The 14,214-nt window shown below is 43.7% G+C and overlaps 1 protein-coding gene across 3 annotated transcripts in view; it reads right to left on the reverse strand.

The window, feature by feature from the left end:
- Positions 1-14,214, reverse strand: part of pdm3 (POU-domain protein pdm3) — a 178,567-nt gene that overhangs the window by 44,110 nt on the left and 120,243 nt on the right. For 2 of the 3 annotated variants that reach the window (XM_026812039.1, XM_018021441.2), the window contains exon 3: positions 319-366. The exons of the other annotated variant lie outside the window; for it this stretch is intronic. In XM_026812039.1, coding sequence (XP_026667840.1) covers positions 319-366 — 48 coding nt within the window. The remainder of the gene's footprint in view (positions 1-318; positions 367-14,214) is intronic. 3 annotated transcript variants of the gene reach the window in all.

Raw genomic sequence — 14,214 nt, forward strand, 5'->3', positions numbered from 1 at the left:
TTATTAGCATCGTTCTTCCGACGTCTGATTTCTTTTTAAAAAATGTGTTTCTAAAGTGCATAAACTTTTAGGATTGACTGTATAGCCAATACATCCTTAAGCAAAAAGCAATACCATCCACTTCTTCATGTTTCTCACTTGCGAGAGAAAGATTGCGCAATCCCATTACGTTACTAAATCTCCCAACAACCCTTGCGTGCATTATAAAAAAAATGATGGAAGATACTAAAATAAAACCTATTGTACGTGAACAGAAGCATAGGTATGTACATAATCATCTGTAGCCTGCGTCAGCTTTCAAATGCGATTGATACGTACGGTGGATGCTGCCGACGCCGGTCGTGCTGGTAAATCCGCCCACCAACGCTACAGACAGAGAGAGATTCATTATTTTTAATTAAACAAAACAATAATACGCTTATTAATTGATTAATTAAACATCGCGTATGTATTACGTTATTCCATCAACGGCCACCGTCGGTTAATCCACCCCTTCCGACCCCTTTTGGACGCTCGCCGCTTATTACGCCGACTTTTATACCCCGCCGACGGAGTTTTGCAGCAACGACGCACGAAAGGGGTAGTATAGGGGCGATCAGGGGGGGTGGAGCGGGAGGCACACGAGGGGCGTTGGGATCGCGGGAGGAGTATGGACGAGGCAGGTGGGCCGAGGGGCCGAGGGATGGAAAAAAATTTCGTTCGCTAGCTATCATTGTGTTTGTCCGGTCGGCCGTGATCGCGACGCGGGTTTTATCAATACCACCGTTTTCGGCGGGATAATAGCCTGATTTTTTGCCCGCGCACCACCGCCGCTGCCGCAGCCGTTGCCGCAGCCGCTACCGCCGTCGCGTTCACCATTCCTCATCGATCGGCGAATTTAATGAAGTTGTATCAGTTATCGACACGCTCCAGTTTTTCTTGCAATTTTAGTAATTAATTTCTTGATTTAGCGCTGACGTCAGTGTCGGCGCGCTACGGTGTAACGGAGCCCGCGTGCACGCTAAATTATCGTGAACTGTTGTACGAGTTCTCAGTCGAAATTTCGTTTCGGTTCTAATCATAGAGATAAATGTATTATCTCCATGGTTCTAATGCGCTTTGTGTTCAAGAATTTTACCCTGAATAGAGCAACAAACAATTTATCGACTGTCTCAATTAATTAATTCACAAATACACGTAAAATGAAATAATGCGGTGTTGTATAATTTATAACACTTCGTCACGGATGAGAAACATAGCAAGGCATATACAGAAGAAGCAGATACTTATTTTAAAAGCTTCGTATTCATAAAAGTCAAGAGCGAATATGATGAAATAAAAATGCCCAGAATTTTAATCCGAGTAGGGAAACTACATCACAAATCTCATAATGACCATCGGCGAGATGATGAAGATTTCAGAGTATTAAACGCATATTAAAAAATTATAGAAATGTTCGGTTTGTGAAGTGAACAGGCATTGGGGGGACATAATCTACAGCGGCAACGATGATGTAGTATGGTGTGCATCTAATTAACGTCGATTGCAGCCGAGGGGTAGAAGGTAAAAGGGCAGTAGAAAAAACGTCGTTTCGCCTTAATATCGTGGAAACGATCACGCGGCACAATGACATTTGAGACTGTAACCGGGCTCATAATAGCGACAGGCGGGCTGGGCCGCGCGCTTGCCGTTAGCCGCGATAATAACATTAAGCTTTATTTAGGTGAAATTCAACTTTAAAACGTGACTCGCGGTAATTATGCGAGAATGAAACAATGCCCGGCGGTGGCCTGGGCTCGCATGATATACGTCCGCGAGTTTTTGCAAGACAAAGGCGTTTTATATCGCGCGCATTCGCCGCCCGCAACTTGCACGCGGTTTTCTGCCTTCGCTTCGGCCGCTGCCGCTCGCGTCACAGGAAGTTTATGCACTTCACGCGGCTCCGCGTGCATTCTATCCGCCGTCGTTTGAGAATTGCCACGCTCGCGAGACCTCTATTTTTCTTTTTTCTTTCAATCGTGCCACCCCTTTGCTCTACCCGAGGCCCGAAGGCCAGCTTTCGTTTCTAGGCCGCGATATTATACCAGGACGCACACTTTAATGCAAGCTCCACGATGAAGATCGGAGAACGTTTGTATCAAGTATACTACTGTAGGAATCTAACAGGGTAACGTCTTGTACCATATTGTAAATTATATGCACTATGTAAACAATGATTTTAAACATGTTACTCTATTATTTATTATACATGTAGAACAAGTATAAAGAAATAAAAGAATGCATTATTTCTTCAAAACATTGCAAAACATTTTATTTGTACATAATCTATGGTAAAGCGAATTTCTCATGTCTCATTATTTTATTATGGCAGAGTTGATGAGCATAGGTAATAACAAAAGTGTATATCACGACTTAAAGGCCACTGTGAGCACAAGTATAACAGATGTATTTTTAAAATGTGTTATTGGCACGATTTAAGGGGAACATGCTATGAATGCAACCGTTAACGGTTCGCGCGCAAGTCTAGCTGGTAGGCACAATGGACAGCCGTTGAAAGTCTACCGGCAAAGGCATAACAAAAACTGAACGGCGAACGAACCAAGCAGTGTGATAGTTTTAATATGTAGTATTAATTCCAGCGGCGGAATTATTTTAACGCGTTGAGTAAGTAATGAGGAAACCGCAAAAAGCATCGACCTAACAACGAGTCGAAAAAAAGGCGCGTGCGTGCCGGGTTTCGCCTTATTGTTATCAGGAAGAATTCGTTTCCTTCCATCTGGCGGCGGCCGCTTTGCCGTTTGACTTTTTCATAATTATGAATTCGAGCGGTCTATTGGAACGCGTTCACGGAAGGAGTCGCAAAGGACGCGTCAGAAATTACGTAACCCTCTTTTATATTTTTGTTCTTTCTTCCCGCTACCCCACCCTCATTTCTTTTTCACCTTTTTTCAACTCATTATTTTCTTTTTTTTTTATGAAAACGCAGCAACGAATTTAATTACGACGATGTCCACACAAAGTTCTCCTTTCAGGCTCACCGCGAACCACCGTTAATTAATTGCAGAATATAAACGCAAGTACCGAGCTTAGTTACTTACGAGATCCCAAGGCATGGAAATTAATAAGATGCGATTCGATGAATTTTTTTACCCGCGAGGAAACGCAAAAAGTACCTAACTCCAACGACGTGATCGAAAGTCTGATTAAAAACGAACACCGTGTCGAAATTTATAATTCTCGGGCGTAAAACTTGCACGAGTTTCCGACTGATTTTCCCTACGTCGATCCCTCCCAGCTTAGGCGAGAACACTCCGGCATCGGTGCGTAATGCGCTCACCCCCGAGATCGTGCCTACTCGGTGTACGGCAATCTCGCAATTACTACTTGCAACGATAACGCGTTTCAAATAACAGCTTTTCACGCCGACCCTTCGGCGAGCTAACAGTGTCGATATTGTTAAGCAATATCCCTAATGCGGTGTCAATTCATAAATAGCCGGCATGCTCGCACGAGTGCTCACGCATCGCATCGGTTGTAGTCGATGCGACATTCCCGTAAATGACGACCATCGATGGACTCTGTATAACTGAACGCTACACCACCGGCACATAAACGTTGCCGGCGTACCGCCACTCAGCTTGGTGGACAGTAATTACGCGTTATGCGTGCGCCAGGCGATTCATTTGAAAAAGAAAATCGCAAATGGATACACGGCAATGCTTTCCTCGTTACTTTTTTTTACGCTTTTAAATTAGCATAGCAATACTTCGAAACCAGATTAGAAATAGCTGTAAAAATTTCATCTTCTGTTTCTGTTAACAAATAGTTATTTAACAAGCCAACCGCGTTTTGGTATAAAAATACGAAGTAGTTCATCTTTTAAAATTCAGTGTTTTCTGTAATGTAGATAACATTAATATTACTTGTGACAATATTTCAATGCCACCATTGATCATCATAATACATACATATATCACAATTTCCTTCATTACGTGTTACAATTTTTTATCTTAAATGCAAACTTTAGTTTTTAATATTGATCAAATGGTCCTATAATCCTGATAAAAAATTTTCAGTGAAATGTAACAATAAGTCATTGAATTAACTAACAATGTTAAAATTCTTGACGAGCAATAAACTATTATTGCGCTTCGACGTGAGCGCTTCTTGTTCTCTGATTCTCTTTCCTGCAAAATGTTCACATTTTTCGTGTTACGTTTTATTTTCTGCAGAACTTTTTCATTTCCGTGTTCCAAAAATTAAAAATCTTTCATCAGTCTTTCACCAGAATCTCATTATACAATATGTATAAACTCTATTCCAGTCCATTGATGAATTTAATAAGTTGCCTGACATCCACTAATAACTATAAATAAATTATCAGGAACCGAAGAAGCTGATAATTTCCGAAGCAAACATAACGCAGAAAATAATTGAATGTGCATTATATCAGCCATGATCCGCGTGCTAAGGGGAAACTAATTTCGAGTCGCTCGAAAAGCGTAATGGCCCGGGGGCGCGGTTAAATTCGTTTTTGCCGCGGAAAAAAAGTTAGACGCCGGTCGGTCCGCGCCATGTCCGTAGACTGGGACACGGGAAATTTGTTTATCGGCGCCCGAGCCGACCGGGGCCGAGGCAGTAATACGCGGGGCGTCAGCGATAACCATTCTCAATATCCATAATTATTATCAGCGGCGGGAGCTGTTGGCAGCCCCAGAGCGCGCGCACACCAACACCACGTGACTCATTCCCGTCGAAATAAAATGACAACGTTCATTTGCAAATGCACGAAAGTGCATTATTTTTATTGGGTTTGTTAGTAGCCGAATCGTCGCGTCGATGTACAGAACCGGGCGCGGCGTGCGTGCGTGCGCGTATCCGTGAAACACGCTCGCCGTCGCCCGTTCTACGCGTACGCGTGAAATCGCGGAGACGAGGGCACAGGGGATGATCGTGTGCGTGCTAGCATACGCGTCAGTTCCGTTCTACAAGCCGGCTAAAGGGGGTGTGACAGATTTGCCGGTGGAATACCGATGGCCTGCTCGTTTTTTCCTTTATTTCTCTCCTCTTTTTGGTACACTCGCTGTTTCATTTTTTTCGTCGCGCTAGCGACCCGGGGTGAGCGGCGAGAAACTGCGTCGATGTTTGGCAACGATCCTGGCTACCGAACGAATCGACGTGTCACAGGAATTTATCTTAATTTATGGAACGACCGACCAGCGGTCGCGGCACGGCGCGACACGGCGCGACGGTGGAGAATCTTTTTGTTCGTCGATTAATTATTCCTGGCCAGTCGACGTCGATCCCGCTGCACTAGAATTTTAATAACTTTCTGCCCCCTTTTTCGCGGCACGAGGGGCGGCTTCTTCAGCTAGGTGACGAGAAATTGATTGGATCGCGGTCTAAACTCATGTGCGATCGACCAGCGGCCTACCTATTAAAGTCAGTCCTACAAATTTTCTGAGCACTGAACAATTACTATGATTTTTGATGAGACATTTAGATGTTATGTGCGGACATTCTTTGTCGTTGTATTGGGAACGAGTTATTCATTTTGAAAAGGATCCGTTTATCGTATAGTAGTTACACACAATAAATACCGAAATCATGTACAATTACGTATATTGTTTAAACATAATTTTTTAATTTATGTCTTAGAGTTTCCACAGAAAAATAGCTTAATAATATTGTTGAGTCCTCAAAGGTTCCCAAGACGAAGTTATTATGTACGAAAACCAGTTCGCTTATAATTCTTATAAATAGAATTCATGTTCTTTAGTCTATCGCTATTCTCTTTGCTTATTTAATTTACCGAAATTTGCCAGGCAATGAACATTTCCATTCAACATTCGATTCATCTATTTGAGCATAATCAAACGTTCAAATTACACCAAACAGGAATCCTTCGCCACTGGTACAACAATCGCGAAGCTCGTTGAAAAAACAAGCGCGGGCAACGAGCAGAGTGACAGTCCGTTCGTGTCCACGATTCTCATGGAAAATCCATTAATTGAACCCGTCTCGTTACAAGTTTCTCATAATACAATCCAGCTAATCACGACGATATTTCCTCGACGCTGCTCGAGCCGGCTGTGTAATTAAAAATTCGTGCCACTGCTTGATTCGCTGCAACAGAGAGCAGCAGAGGGCCGGACTTGGGGGAGTTAATAAACGTACGAGTAAGAACGCAGCGATGCACCGGCAGAAATGCGCGTGCCAGACCGTCTGGACGCATCTACGCACGTGACCGAACTAATCTCGAGAACCAACGGTTTCCCCCTTTCTTTTTTAGGATTACGCTTTTACACACTTGTGGTCCCGCGGTAGAAAAAAAAGCATCGGTTCGTCTGGGAAATCAGCCAGAGGACGTCGGACACTTTTCGGCTCGGCTATGCAAATCGCGCAACGCGACAATTACGGTCAGTTTTGGTGCTCGCTACAGCGCGACGCGAGCCGATGTCGTGGGAAAAAAAAGGAACGGGCAAGGAAACAAAAAAGGTGGTTTGCCCGGTCGGTCTCTGGCAGTCGCGCACGTACGGACCACACGGGGACGTGAAATCGGGGAGGTGGGAGTCGGGCGACGTGCGCGAAAAAAGTCGTGAGTGTTGTAAAAATCCGGGACCGGCAATCGGGCACATTGTGTCCAGCCGGCGAACAATACCGACTCTGCGTTCGGGTGACTAGCGCATTTTCCTGCGAATTGGCCTGCATTGTTGGATTTTTCAAATCGTATTTTTAGCTTACGCAGCAACAAAAATTGTTCGCCGTCCGTGGACCCCCTTTTCGATAGCTTCTGTCATCCACTGATACTGTTACCCTCCCTTTTTCTCCCTCATCATCATTTCTCCCTCGTCATCTTTTTTACCGCGTACAATTCTTCCGAACAAATTATTGACTCTCTCAACTAAATGAAATGTACCAATTATCAAACGTTCTTTTTTGATGAGCTTAAACATCAGAATGAATTATTTAAGAAATATTTCAAAACGTAATTGTAATTAGAAGATTTGTCAATGTTCATTAAAATTTTAAATCTAGATCGAGCCAAGTATGCGATGAATAATTGAAGAAGTTATCCACAACGAACGTCGGAAATAAACGAGGAAGGAGAAGAATCATAATTTCCTGTTTACGTGATGTTACTGGTATCCGGCGTGTTCGAAAGAAGCCCGACAAGAAACTCCCTGTCAAGCTAACCTACCCCCCTGAACGACAGTCAAACGGTACAACGGCCACAGCCCTGATACAAGTAGTCGCGGTGCAGCCGCTTGTCTGCGCCGGGCATTCCTAGAACAGTAATCTTATTAAATTTACATATTAATCAACGGATTTTAATTATCCCCAACCCCGACCGAGATAGAAGGAGTAGGGGTGGAAAAGAGAGGCTCGCCGAAGGAAAGGGGTAGAGAAGTGTAGCGAGAAAAGGGAGATGGTCGCAGAGACAGAGGAAAGTTGAAGGAGGAACGATAAGGGGTTGAACTGGATAAAGGGAGACAGAGATAAACTGCCGGCGAGAGAGAGAGAGGGGGGAGGGAGGAAACAGAGACAGCGTTCGAGATCGAGTCGAAAAGAGACGAAGTACAGTCGGGCAGAGTGAGAAAGGGTTATGGAAAGTGAGACAGGTGTATACACGAGGAGAGGAAGGAAAAGAGACAGCTCCACCCTTGTGCGGCGGTAGCGGTAGCGGTGGCGGAGACCGAGCCAGCTCTCGTAATTTACATTAATCCAATAATTGCATGGAGGTTTCCTAATTAGAAATTCAAATGAGGTGGTGGCAGGCAGGCAGGCACAGCCAGCCAGGGCTACCAACTCAGCAGCAGCAGCAGTGGGAGAGAACACCATCGCCACCGAGCAAAGTCCGCCGCACATCGCATCGGGCGATCGTACGTCGACTGGCCCTGGCCTAACACGAGTACGGGCGATGCCAGAATGGGCGTTAAAAGCTACCGGAATTTCTCGAAATTCGGAACCGATAGTCCTGTTACGTATACCCTGAGCTAATGCCCGTCTGTAGACGCCCGAAACCTATCTAAGCCTTGCCTTTTAATCACTCCCTCTATCCTCTGTCCCTTCCCTCCGCTCCTGCCGCAGATCGAACTACGGAAAAATTGAATCCTAATCTGCTTAAGCTCAGTTTGAGTTAAGGAAGTTCCGAAAAAGTAATTAGGAGTACTAAAGGAACTCTTTATTGACTTTAATTTCAAACGATACGCAAGGAATTATAAATGTTCATTCAAGACATTATAAAGAAAGAAGATTTTCAAGTATAATTAATAGTAATGTTAACGATACGTGTTAAAAATCAGGAATCAATAAACTGCATCGGAATCATAAAAATGATTAACTCCCCTCAAGAAAATAATTGGCTATGCAAATGTTTTGTCTGTAACGATGAAAGTTAATAAAAAAAGGATCAAAATTCTTTATTCACTGGACGAAGTACCGTTACTCCCTGAAAAGAATAATAAAAAGGAATAAAAGAGATTCAGAAGCGAGAGGGCATCGGACCGGAGCAATTTCGGTGCAATATAACGTTGTTCATCGGTACGTCCCGGTGCGTGTGGTCCTTTTGTTGTCCCCTGAGGGATCCCTCGGCAAACCTAACACGTCCCTAATATCGTCACAGGTCCGTCCCTCCGTCGTCACCCAGGGTATATCATCGTACACGGTCGAACCGTGCCGGATAGTCCCAACGTGGCCGATTAGCGAAGGTGTCAACCTGCATGCGCGACGCGTGCGTTTCACTTCCACGAGCTGTCACCTACCATTCGACGCGCTAATGCCTCTATTTTACTAATTTCCAATTCACTTTTATAATGAAAATTGTCAACGAGAATGTGCTAGTTGTTATTATTAAAAAGAAACAGTTTAAATCTGGGAAGAGAACACGATCATCGAAGAACCGTGATTTTAATTTATGCGATTATATCATGATGCCATTTTGAGACTATAACAAGGGTATATTACTTTTACAGATACTACTCCTCTTTCGACGGAAAGAACCGCCTTTGCAACTTTATTCACCTTGACGAAGGAATTCCTACCTGACAACGCAGTGCTTCTCATCCGAAAATAGTTAATATTTTCAATATAATTTTGATGAAAAATCATCATTCTTATATTTCTATCAAAGTAAAGAGCGATTTAAATATGATGACATTTTCACATCTATGATAATTAGAATAAAAATGGACAAATTATGTGGGATATGAGAAACGAATATAAGAAGGCAATCGCATATCGATTTCGAATGATTATCGATCAAGTAACGACTCTTTATCAAAATCTTTTATGGTACAAATAAAACAAACACTAGTATAAATATACGTGTAAGCAAATATGTACAAAGCATATTGCAACTAAGGGAGCAGATAACATCTAATTCTTTTCTCTAAAGAGACCAAGACATCTAGCCAAAGGTCACAAGTTTGGTCTCGCACTGATTCCGGGTCACCGAAGAGATCATCGTCTATTCCCAGTGCGACAGGTCAGCCGAGTTTCGTCGAAGGAACTCCACGTGCAATTATGATAATGGCGACCGTAGTCGAGCCACCTAACCCGTGCTAACTCCGTACGTTAGTTCTGGTAGTTCTGATATCGTCTGTGTTTAAACAGCCAGGCGGTGCTGCGGCAACCGTCGTCGTCGTCGTCGTCGTAGTCGTCGTTGAAACGAGGAACGGTGAACAGGGGTGTGGAGCGGCGATGGTAACGGGAAGATGGGGGTGTTAAAGGGGAAAGACAGAGAGAGAACAAGTAGAAGGAGGGGGGGGGGCGAGAATCGGAAAGAGGGGGCAAGCTGGATGGCGAGGAACACGAGGCTACGACGGCGAATCTACATAATATAACCAACTATTGTTCAAATAGACGGCGCTCCGCAGATTCAATTACCATTGTGATACAATTAATGTTGGGAATTTCATCAATTCGAGTGCCGGGCACGGCTCTTACATATGCATAGGAGAATCGAACGTGGCGCGGATTTTGTGCCCGCGAAGAAAAGTCGACGACAAATATTATTCAAGCAGCTTGGGCTCTAATCAGCCGCCGGAAATCCGGGGATTCCGGACCCGAGAATTCTCCTTCGATAACCTACACTACTCTGTCATGCAACTTTGTATATGACTAGCGTAATCCAGAAAAGAGATTGATAACAAGTTTGATGATTAAAAGTCGCTGGGTCGGGTATTAAAATCGAAAGTATATCAGAGAGACCAAGCTTCGTCAAACAGATTATATTAACCCTTTGCAGTCGTCAGCTTATCAGGCTGCAAATGATATTGAGACATAACATCGAAACTAAATCGAGTGTAAGTTAAAAATTATGGAAGAAAGAATATGAGGAAAAACGATAGAATATTGGACGGGACAATTAGAGGAATCGGAAGAAGCTAAATCATTCATCGAGATCGACATTGAATACTGGAAAGCTGATCCATCCTGTTCCGACATCGCACCGCATAATTCCCCAAGCATCGTTCCTTGCAACATTAATCCGCTGAAGGTTGTGAATATAATCGGCCCGTATTGCACTGTCGACGTAGCTATATTCGACAATTATCGTTTTCACCAAACATATCGGCGGTGGTATTTCGCGCCGAAATCACGACCAAGGTCTACTCTGGTCGTTATTACGCAAAAATGATAACGACGCGTTATTCAATTAGATTATTTTCATGGGACGCGTAGTAATTTCATTGCGTGCGACGAGCAGAAGCGGGTGAAAATGTGGGAGTGGGATAGGTGGACAGTGTTGCATCGGGGGTGGATTTCGGCCGGAACAGGACGAGGTGAAGAGAGAGAGAGGGAGATTTTGAGTGAATTGGCGAGCTGAACGCCAGAGGCGGGGCGATGCGTAGGCGCCACATCATTGCTGGACGTTAATCGCTGATATCGTTGCCCGAATTAAGTGGTATATCGAGAGCTTTTAGAATTAATCGTAAACCGACCGCGGCCCGAAAACAGACCGTCCGTATCATGGGGCTCGTTTCGGACATTGGGAGCCAGGACTCATCCGAACGGAAAATTGAGAGCCACTGGTTGCCGCGGCTCGCGTGCACGGATCCATATAAATTCTAATTCCGCAATCAGCCGGTATCCAAGATAGTTCTAGGCCGATCCTAGCCGGAGCTAATTCCAACTACCACCTCTAACGGCGCGCTCGCGCCGCCCTACCTCACCTTCTTATATTTGCCCGACAGTTTATAATAGCCATAATCAACGGTTATACCAATCCCACGATAATAATTACCGGGAAGGGTCGGGGCAACTGAAACTTTCATCCCGCGTGTGTGGAACTACACACTACACCGTGTCTCGTGCGGCTAATTCGCCGCGCGGCACACGCGTCGTCCACAGGCCCGTTTCTCTAACTTCTTCGGTGATTAAATTCCATTTCGACCGGTCGACGTTGGAAAAGAACGAGTCGCTAGTGGGGACGGATATATGTGCAGCTTGTATACCTAAACCACGACGTTGAAACAACTACCAGTGGATTAATAACTTTCACAACTATCGATCTCGCTCCCTCGGTATCGTCCATAAATGTCTCCTTTCCCGGTGACGACAACAATTTGACGGGTCGTTAAATAAAATTAAGCGATCGTAGGTGGATGTAGTCTCATTTCATTCGCGGAGTGTAATCTTATCGGTCGGTCTAAATGATGAAGCAATCGTTGTCGAAGGACGAAACGTCTGTGTGACAGGACGTACGTACGTCGTATATTTCGTAGCGTTGAAAGGCCAGGCAGACCTTGAATTATCGAAAGTAGGATAGATCGATTTGAGTCGAAACCGACTAAGTTTACTAGGCGCATGCCGGGTACGAAGGGAGCAATTTTCATCCCCTCTTACTTTTGTCCCTTGGACCCCCCGTGGGGCACCCAGAATAATCGATCGTATAATTATCGTGATGTACCTGCTAATGCCATGAAAATCAGCCCCTCGCAACGCGCGCCGCGCCGTGCAGACGGCGGTGCGGCAGGTTAAGCGTCGGTAGTAGGAGCACATGGTAATTATATCACCGACTAATGGATATAGTTAATTGCTAATTATGAGGCCTGCCGAATGATCGATAGTACCGTGAGGCATCGCGATCCCCCTTCCGATCACGTCGCGTCGTTCGCTGGAAACGACAGGGGAAGGACCGGGGGATTACCAAGAGTGTCGTTCTGGCCTCTACGCTCTGCTACCCTAAGCTCGCCAACCCATCCCTCCTATTCGCTAGTTCCGTTCATTCTCGCTCTGTAAATTAGGCTACCGTTCGCCAGGCCGATGATCAATAATTCCGATTGATAAACGATCGGTGACGGCGTTCTACAGGATTCTAAGGGAATCGTGCTAGATGTGTCCTGGCCGGGACGGCTTTTCGTTGATTGCATACGTGGATTATGTTGATCGAATTTGACACCATTACGAGATTATTTTTAAATATTGTAAAGGACGTAACAGAAACCTACCTTCCGTGGTCGATCGAAGGTACGATGGTACATAACTGAACTTCAGTGTAGCAGTAGCAATTGTTCGTTTTTCGCAAATACTTCGAAAACTCCACACGAACGGTAGTAACATAGAAAAAAACTGTTCATAATTCAAAGTCATTGAAATCGTCGAGAAAGCCTCTGTTCTAAATAATTACCGAGGTGAATATTTAAATGGGATGTATTTGAATATTTAAGAGTGATCTGGCGTTTAACGGATTTATTGACCAGCATCATTGAGACCTCATGAGAATTTATGAAATCGAAAAGCGAATTTAAAAGTTGGAGGTACTTCACTATGCAAACGATGCTTGATGTCGTACCTAATTAATCTTGATTATTTGCATTTGATCATTAAAGGTGACACAATTTGTAATATCCTAAGTATTCTGTAGTTTTAAGATTAATTATAGAATGTGAAACAGAACAATTCTAATAGAAGTGCGATAATTAAATGCCTATTTGGTTATAGAACAAGAATATATTTCAGATGTATTATAGTTCACAAGAGCTGCTTAAGCGATATTAATTTAGAATCTAAGGATAGAAAATTCGGTACAGTCTTACAAAGAATGAACTTTCGAAAACGTATGGAAATTCGTACACGTGAATGAAGAAGAGGCGTACGATCGTCTGTCGCGCAGTCGAAAGAGGAATTAAAAATGAAGACAGACGCAAAGACTATCGCAAAAGATTCCTTTGGTGTTACGGGTTTAAAGCGAATTGCCGCCGCACCGCGCCGATTAGGTGAAAACACGAGTCAAAGGGTGGAATAATGTTAGCCTTCCTATCCGAGGGAAGGGACTTTATTAGATCGCGTCGAGGCAAGCAAAGTCTTTTCGTTTCGCAAAAGCGAGTCGCGTGACTCTTCGCGCTTTCGTCCCGCTTTCACGTTGAAATCCGACGCGACGCGTACTACAACCGACGTGGGATGGGTGACTAAAACTGCCACAGGGCGTTCAAGGTGTCGAGAGTCGGGTGTCTGGATTGTAGCGCGCTGAAATTCTTTAGCCAAAAATCAAAGACATGGAGATTAACTCCCTCCCGCGTGTTCGCGCAGTCTAGGCGCAACGACGAGATTAGCTAATGCGATTCTACGCCGTGCCCAAGGACGGTAATTAACCTTACGTACCACGCGAATACCCATAGACGCACGATTCGGTTACATTTAACTCATTCTGCTCAACATTTAGTGCAATTGTACAACGATTCTGTATTTTTCTGATAAATTTAATAATAAATATAACTCTATTATAATAAAGTGGATATAGAGATAAACGAAGTTCATAAACTAGATTCTCTGGTAAAAGCAAAAAATAATTGTACCAAATTCGCAAACCCGTGCACCCGCGAACAGAACCAATCGCAACGAAAGGAATAAAACGTACTAAAAAATATTCATATGTTTTTATAGTCAAAAAGTTTCGATCATCCAGGCGATACTACTCGTAAAACAATTATTAGTTGTATCCATAACTCTTGATTACTGTTTTGCAAACATAACAATAAAGGTATTTTATTTAGAACAAATCAAATAAAGCATTCCTGAAATAAAACGTTGGATCTGGAATTCTGCCAACTTATCGTTCTGCGACTATCATTTATTCTTGCGCGACCCAAACCGTTTTGTAAATTGAAACTTCAAAAAGCTTAACAGCTGTCAATTCGTCTTGTCTGAGTAAAATTTCAAACCTTTACACAAATGAAAAATAAGCTCATAAGCTTAATAGAACGTTGAGTGAATATTATAAAAATGATA

This window comes from Ceratina calcarata, unplaced genomic scaffold (assembly GCF_001652005.2).
Source record: "Ceratina calcarata isolate Rehan_Ccalc_2016 unplaced genomic scaffold, ASM165200v1 scaffold253, whole genome shotgun sequence".
NCBI lineage: Eukaryota > Metazoa > Arthropoda > Insecta > Hymenoptera > Apidae > Ceratina > Ceratina calcarata.